The 8,557-nt window shown below is 45.6% G+C and overlaps 1 protein-coding gene across 1 annotated transcript in view; it reads left to right on the forward strand.

Moving 5' to 3' along the window:
• Positions 1 to 1,472, forward strand: part of RASD1 (ras related dexamethasone induced 1) — a 2,470-nt gene extending 998 nt beyond the window's left edge. Inside the window, exon 2 of the mRNA XM_056534262.1 lies at positions 421 to 1,472. Within this exon, the coding sequence (XP_056390237.1) occupies positions 421 to 950 (530 nt within the window). The 3' untranslated portion in view covers positions 951 to 1,472. The remainder of the gene's footprint in view (positions 1 to 420) is intronic.
• Positions 1,473 to 8,557: the final 7,085 nt, after the last annotated feature.

The raw sequence follows: 8,557 nt of genomic DNA on the forward strand, positions 1-8,557 counted from the left end.
TGGCGATGGATCCACCGTCTGTTACTCTTGATGTCTTCAGCCTTCAGGTTGCAAGAATAGATCTTGATTAAGTCTTGCGCTTTAGTAGAACTACAAGTATCAGGCTTGCCGACTATCCAGTTTGGTTCCAAAAATTAAACTTTTTGGCCGTCGGGGCATGCTGGGAGTTGTAGTTTTGCAACATCTGGAGGAAAGTCCACAGTTTCCCTGTTACTCTAGATGCTCTCCAGCCTTCAAGTTGAGATTGATAAGTCATAAAGCTTTAGTGGAACTACAAGTATCAGACTTGCTGGGTAGCCATGAGCCTTTAAGATAGTGTTTTTCAAATCAGGGCATGATAGGAGTTGTAGTCTTGATAGCCTTCAAGGACGTCTCTATGGTCTTCAGCCACTAACCTGTCCCTCTCTTTATTCTCTCCAGGTGACGTCTTTATCTTGGTCTTCAGCCTTGACAACAGAGACTCCTTCGAGGAGGTCCAACGCTTGAAGCAGCAGATCATCGAAACCAAGTCCTGCCTGAAAAACAAGACTAAAGAGGACATAGACGTGCCGCTGGTCATCTGCGGCAACAAGGGCGACCGCGACTTCTACCGCGAGGTCCAAGCCCACGAGATCGAGCAGCTGGTCGGGGAGGACAATAAGTGCTCTTACTTCGAGGTCTCGGCCAAGAAGAACTCTAAGCTGGACGAGATGTTCCAGGCGCTCTTTACCATGGCCAAGCTGCCCAGCGAGATGAGCCCCGACCTCCACCGAAAGGTGTCCGTCCAGTACTGCGAGATCCTGCACAAAAAGTCCATCAAGGGCAAGAAGGTGAAGGAAGACGGCGACGCCTACGGCATCGTGGCCCCCTTTGCCCGCCGGCCCAGCATCCATAGTGACTTGATGTATATCCGGGAGAAGGCCATCGGGGGCGGCCAGAGTAAGGACAAAGAGCGTTGCGTCATCAGCTAGGGTTGACCCGTCTACGAGCCGAGATGGCTTCCTATAAATATATACATAGAGAAACAAAAGATCTGGGGCATTTTTCCGTGACGTTAAAAAAAAAAAAAGCCGAGCCGCGGAGGCATGTCCGTAGAGAGGGGGGAAACCGTTTTTGACCCCTCGTGCCTTCCGGCCGGGCCTTCGAGGCTGACGAGAGGAGAAGAGGCGGTCGGCCTTGCTGATACTGGACAGTGTGGAATCTTGAGGTGGACTTGGCGGACATGGAGCCGTGTGAGAGTTGTAGTGCTCTGTCCGTCCTCGCACCCCACCCCACCTCTCCTGTGCTGACTATAGTGTGTGGGGGGAAGTGAAACCAGCAGAGTTGTACGGTGCAAAGACTTATAGTGACTGTTTACATGGTGCTTCGGCACTCTACTGGAGTATTGTACGTGGATCTGAACAAATCCTACCTGTTTATATGGTCAAATGGTTCATCGTCTTGTCTTAATTTGTTGTTTTTTTTACGCAATAAAACAAAAAATATAAACTTTATTTGTGTCTCGTTGTATTGTATTCGTGGCTGGGGTATGATTATAACTCCCAGCATGCCATGTGTAGTGTTTGCCAACCTGTAGCGCAGTGGTTTTCCAACCAGTGTGCCTCCAGCTGTTGCAAAACTACAACTCCCAGCATGCTGGGAGTTGTAGTTTTGCAGCAGCTGGATGGAAAACCACTGCTGTTGCAGAGTTACAACTCTTCAGCCGTCATGGCATGATGGGGGTTGTAGTTCAGCAGAGCGTTGGGTTGCGGAACACTGGTCTAGTTAACTGCCAAGGCATAATGGTAACTAGTGTGGGGAAAAAAATGGGGATCGGGAACATGGATATAGTTGGGTCTAAAGAATGATGGGAGGTGTAGTCTTGCAGCAGCTGGAGAGTCACAGGTTGGGGAAACACTGCATCCGTATGTCTTAGGCTGCATTCACACCTCGTTTTCAGCCTACGGTTGCCAGATCCGGCTGGGGAGGGGAAAACCGGGCACTGCCACACCCCAGCCGTACCGGTGCTGAAATTTACTTTAATGAGCCGATCAGAGTCAAACAGTGACTATATGCGCAATTTTGACCCGTATCCGGTTTTGTGACCAGACCTAAAACCATAGTATACTACGATTTTTAGGCCCGGTCAGGAAACTGCATACGGGTCAAAAATGAGCCGACCGGAGTCGCCGTTTGACTCCGGTCAGCTCATTAAAGTAAGTTGATTTCAGCGCCGGACGGGGAGTGTCCGGTTTTCCCCTCCCCAGCCGGATCCGGAAACGAGGTGTGAATGCAGCCTTAGATAGATGCATGAACTGGGTATATAGCCCTGGCATCTGCTTAAGCTGCAAAGTACTGTGTGTGTCAATAGTACACGAGTAGGCAACAGCTCTCCCGTATGGTGCAAATAAAATGGTCCTTTTATTTGCACCGTACAGGAGTGCTGTTCCCTGTGTGTGTGTGTGTGTGTGTGTATGTATGTGTGTATGTATGTATGTATGTATATATATATATATATATATATATATATATATATATATATATATATATATATATATATATATATATATATATAGAAAATATTAATCCTACTCAAGCTGCACAAAATTATACACACACACGTAATCTTACTGTCTGAGCCAAGAAGCGGTGAAGCAGCTACCACCAGAGACCGCATTAGATGGAGCGTTCTGCACGAATCCACTAGAGCGGCCACACAGCGCCACCTGCAGGCCACACGAGGAACTGACACTTGGGGAAAAATAAAAAACTAGATGACCCTTTGCACAGTAACCATTCTGGGAGTTGTAGTTGCACACCGCAAAGTGCGCTGGAAGAGCTTGTGTTTAGAAATGATAGGACCATTTTAAGTATCTTAAATTAGGTGATGATCGGATGGAAATGGTTAGTAAAATACACTTAAAAAAAAAAAATTACCTCTTGCATTCACCTAGGGAGCAGGATTAAAAAAAGTGTATGTGTGTGTGTATATATAATATATTATAAACAATTTTTTCCCCAAAATAACAGGGCGGCACTCCAGCGATACACAGTAAAGTGATATTCACCCAAGTGTAAACAGCGACATTTCAACCTACTCAATGAGGTCTTTTTCAAGCATCTTTTTCAACTAATTTAATGATTTATATATATATATATATATATCCAAAATTTATATTTTTCTGAAATGCATATAGTCTTTTACATTCGCCTAGAATGGGTGATAACAGGGAACAATAGCATGCATTCAGTAAACCCTTTATTAGCCTGGTATTGCAGTTTAGTATTCCAGAAAAACTACAATGCCCAGCATGTAGTCCTGAGCGTATGTTAAACTACAATACCTATCGTTCGCAGGGCATGCTGGATGTTATAGTTGTTCCGACAGCTTGATGCTACTTGATCTAAGCTCTGGGTTGCGCCCTTCTATTAGTCACATGACCTGCCGGGCCCCCATGGCTGTTTTTGTGACTGACTGAGCTTTTTACAGCCGATTGTTACACCCACTCGTGAAACGTGCGGTTGGCGCCGTGTTTGCAAAACCAACGCCCTGCTGTATCCCTGTTATTAGCAGTAATCTAGAAAGAAAAGCCTCCCCTCCCACTTTTATACAGTCCTGGGATGGGGCCGGTGTTATCCCAGGGATTGAGTAAAACGTGCAGGTACCGTGAACGGGTCACCATGTAACGCCATCGTGACTACTCTTTGAGTGACACCTAAATTTGAAGGAATTATATGGGTAGACAACATATATATATATATATATATATATATATATAGCTGCAGAGGCCATAGTGCACCATCTAGCGACATTATCCCAAAAATAGTGTGATGTCCAGCCAACCTGACGGCATTGGAAGATCAGTCTGCTGTCCCTCAAATCCTCCAGATCCATCATCTCCAACCTGTGTACCTCCGGATATTGCAAAATTACAACTCCCAGCATGCCCGGAGTTGTAGTTTTGCAACATCTGGATTTGCACAGATTAGAGACTACTGAAGTGCAAATACAATAAAGGGGTACTCCACTGCGGGGGGAAAAAATAATTAAATCAACTGGTGCCAGAAAGTTAAACAGATTTGTAAATTAACCTAAAACCACTGAAGGAGGAGAGATCACACCGTGCAGCTAAACATGCAGATATACGATACCGCTGGTATACACTGGCAGCCTCCGGACCTGATAAATTACAAGGCAGCACCTGCGGGGTGCACACACTAGATAAAGTATCCAATAATACAATGAAAAAGAGGTAGCGTGCACTCACCGCGGGTAAACAGCTGCAGGCCCAAGGTCCGGGATCACCACGGCATAGACAAAGACGGTAAGGGGCGCTCAGAGGCTACGCCGGCTGTTTCGGACGTAGGAACGTCCTTCTTCCGGCCTCCTTCCGGCCGGAAGAAGGACGTTCCTACGTCCGAAACAGCCGGCGTAGCCTCTGAGCGCCCCTTACCGTCTTTGTCTATGCCGTGGTGATCCCGGACCTTGGGCCTGCAGCTGTTTACCCGCGGTGAGTGCACGCTACCTCTTTTTCATTGTAAGATTTGTAAATTACTTCTATTAAAAAATCTTAATCCTTCCAGTACTTATCAGCTGCTGTATACTACAGAGGAAGTTTTTTTTCCTTTTTGAATTTCCTCTCTGACTGACCACAGTGCTCTCTGCTGACACATCTGTCCATGTCAGGAACTGTCCAGAGCAGGAGCAAATCCCCATAGCAAACTTCTCCTGCTCAGGACAGTTCCTGACACGGACAGAGGTGTCAGCAGAGAGCACTGTGGTCAGACAGAAAAGAAATTCAAAAAGAAAAGAACTTCCTGGGGAGCATACAGAAGCTGATAAGTACTGGAAGGATTGAGATTTTTTAATAGAAGTCATTTACAAATCTGTTTAACTTTCTGGCACCAGTTGATTTAAAAAAATAAAAATAAAATAATAATAATAATAATAATAAAGTTTTCCGGTGGAGTACCCTTGCCGCAAATGGACGCATATTAACATCCATCCATCCCGAGGTATGACGCGCGCTCAGCAGGCGAGTGCGCATCCTACCCGGTGGCATAAGCAACCGGGACCCACGGCTAATGCTAGACATTGCCGATCGGGCTGATGTCCGGCCTTAACTCTTTAGACGCGGCGATCAAAGTTGATCGCTGCGTCGAAAGTGAAAGCTTCCCGGCAGCTGATCGGGACCATCGTGGTTAAATCGCCATGTCCCGATCAGTTAGAACGCATCAGGAGGGTGCCTTACCTAACTCCTGCGCGTCCGATCGGCAATTGATTGCTCCAAAGCCTGAAATCCAGGCTTGCGGAATCGACCACAGATAACACTGATCAATGCAATGCAACGGCATTGATCAGTGTATTGAATCAATGTACTGCATGATATAGTCCTTTATGGGAGCTATAACATTGCAAAAAAAATAAAAAAAAGTAAATAAAAGGTAATTTAATCCATTCCCTAATAAAAGTTTGAATCACCCCCTTTTCCCATTTAAAAAAAAAAAAGTGTAAATAATAAATATATTGTTAATTAAACCGCATGGTCAATGGCGAATGTGCCCAAAAAAATTCCAAAGTCTAAAATAGTGTATTTTTGGTCACTTTTTATATCATGAAAAAAAATGAATAAAAAGCGATCAAAAAGTCCGATCAATACAAAAATGGTACCGATAAAAACTTCAGATCACGGTGCAAAAAAAATGAGCCCTCATACCGGCCCGTACACAGAAAAATAAAAAACATTATAGGGGTCAGAAGATGACAATTATAAATGTATACATTTTCCTGCATGTAGTTGGGATTCTTTTCAGAAGTGCGACAATATCAAACCTGTATAAGTAGGGTATCATTTTAAAGGACAACTGCAGCGCAATATACACTTATCCCCTATCTACAAGATAGGGGATAAGTGTTTGATCGCGGGGGGGTCCGACCGCTGGGACCCCCTGAGATCTCCCTAACAGGGCGCCGCCATTAGCGCTCATAGTGAGCGCTAAGGCGCGTAGCGTCGACCTAGAGGTCGACGGTGACGCCCCGTCTCCTCCCTGTCCCCATACAGTTCTATGGGGGAGCCGGGGAGGCACGAACACTGCCTCCCCATAGAGATGCATGGAGGAGGCGTGCCAGCCGCAACGTCATGCTGAGGCAGGCACACCCCCTGCACAGGAGAGCCGCGGCCCCGTACAGGAGATCGTGGGGGGTCCCAGTGGTCGGACCCCCCGCAATCAAACACTTATCCCCTATCTTGTAGATAGGGGATAAGTGTATATTGCACTGCAGTTGTCCTTTAATCGTATGGACCTACAGAATAATGATAAGGTGTAATTTTTTCCGAAAAATTTACTGCGTAGAAACGGAAGCCAATTTTGTCACACAATTATTTCTTTCTTTTTTTTTTTTTGTTTCCCCCGTAGATTTTTGGGTAAAATGACTGACGTCATTACAAAGTAGAATTGGTGGCGCAAAAAATAAGCCATCCTATGGATTTTTAGGTGCAAAATTGAAAGAGTTATGATTTTTAAAAGGTAAGGAGGAAAAAATGAAAGTGCAAAAACGGAAAAACGCTCGGTCCTTAAGGGGTTAAAGGATCAGGTCCCATCACAAACCGTCTTTACATCAGATATAAGGCGTCCGCCCACACTATGTACAAACTTACAAACATCCGGTGACTAGGTGGTTGACCTCCGCGTACAGCTGTGCCCCCCTCTTGAAGTCGGACCCTGGAGTGACTAACAGGTAATATACATCTCTTCCTGCGGCTCCGCAGCGTTAGTCATCCGGCCTTACAATGTCACGCGCTGCCGCCACCGCCTCATGGTAATAACACAGGACACAGCGTCTCCTCACCCTTCTTCCAAGAACTTTTGTCTTCAGGTATGTAAATTATTATTATTGTATCAGTTTCCCTAATGGAATCATTGACGTGATCTGGGGTAAGGCTGGCATTAGCGATCATTACAGGGATTGCTGGATCCTATGTGGGCATGGAGGCCTTGCTACCGGATTCAGCCCCTTAGTGGCTCAGTCATCAACGACAGAGACCACCCAAGACCTCTAGAAGAAAGATGGAGAGGGACAATATGGCAGGTCATAGGTCCAGGCCTGAACCATCTACAGCTTCAACATGGCCGGAACAGGGAAATCTGCAATGAAACAGACCTGCAGTATGGATTTCATATAATGTAGTTATGTTGTGGACCGGCTGCAGATCTTCTGTAGATTTTCCCCATTGACTTAAAGGGGTATTCTGGTCGGAATTATTAATTTTATTTTTTTTTCAAATCAACTGGTGCCAGAACATTAAATAGATTCGTAATAACTTCTATAAAAAAAATCTTAATCCTTCCAGTATTTATCAGCTGCTGTATGCTCCACAGGAAGTTGTGTCGTTCTTTTCAGTTTGACCACAGTGCTCTCTGCTGCCACCTCTGTCTGTATCAGGAACTGTGTAGAGTACAAGCAAATCCCCATAGTGAACCCCTCTGCTTTGGACAGTTCCTTATACGGGCAGAGGTGTCAGCAGAGAGCACTGTAGTCAGACTGGAAAAAACTATACAACTTCCTCTGTAGCATACAGCAACTGATAAGTACTGGAAGGGTTAAGATTTTTTAAATAGAAGTAATTTACAAATCTGTATAACTTTTTGGCACCAGTTGATTTGGGAAAAAAAATTGTTTTTCACTGGAATCCACAGGGTCCCAGCAGTTGGACCCCCCCACGATCTCCAGGACAGGACCCCGGCGCTCTCAGTGAGGAGTGCGTGTCGTCTACCGGTAGACAGCACGCACTCCATTCATTTCTACGGGAACGACGATGATGCCCAAGAGCTGTACTTGGGACTTTTCACCAATCCCATAGAACTGATCGCCAGGTCCCACCCAAGTGATCGTGGGAGCACCAGTGGTCGGACCCCGTGATCAGCTACTTATCCCCTATCCTGAGGCAAGGCATATGTTAATTTTTAATAGAGATCTCCTTTTGCTAATAGGTAGACAATAGACCAGTGTTTCCCAATCAGGATACCTCCAGCTGTTCCAAAACTACAACTCCCAGCATGTCTAGACACCCAAACCCTGACCAATGCAAACTCCCCAGTGATCTGAAACGACAGGCTGGGGGCTGGGGCTACAAGGAATTTTGGCCAGAACAGGGGTTTGCACGACCAATAAATGCCCTGTGTAAGTGTAGCTACATCACAGCTAAGTAAAAGTAAATGTGGTAGTATGGCCACCTATAAATGTCCGCAACTGTGAATGGAATTCTTGCGACTGCCCGAGTTGCTGTCGTGACCCAACTTGCTATAATACAGCACCACTCACGCAGGCAACATGGCGAAATTTGGTTGCGTATAACCTGTCACAGCCAAAATTGCAGTTTGCCCCCAGTCTTACGGCCCATCCACACTGCGGTTATTCAGCCAGCGAAATTCCGCCTGCATCAGAATCCTATTGTTTTTAACTGGATTTTGCTGCTCTGTGCGCACTGCGAAATCAACAAAGCGGAAATTAAGTTTGCACAAAAAAAGATTACATGTTCTTCATTTGGGCAGAATTCCGACAGACTGCATTACCATCTATGAAATCATTTTGGAGGCG

This window comes from Hyla sarda, chromosome 8, assembly GCF_029499605.1.
Source record: "Hyla sarda isolate aHylSar1 chromosome 8, aHylSar1.hap1, whole genome shotgun sequence".
NCBI lineage: Eukaryota > Metazoa > Chordata > Amphibia > Anura > Hylidae > Hyla > Hyla sarda.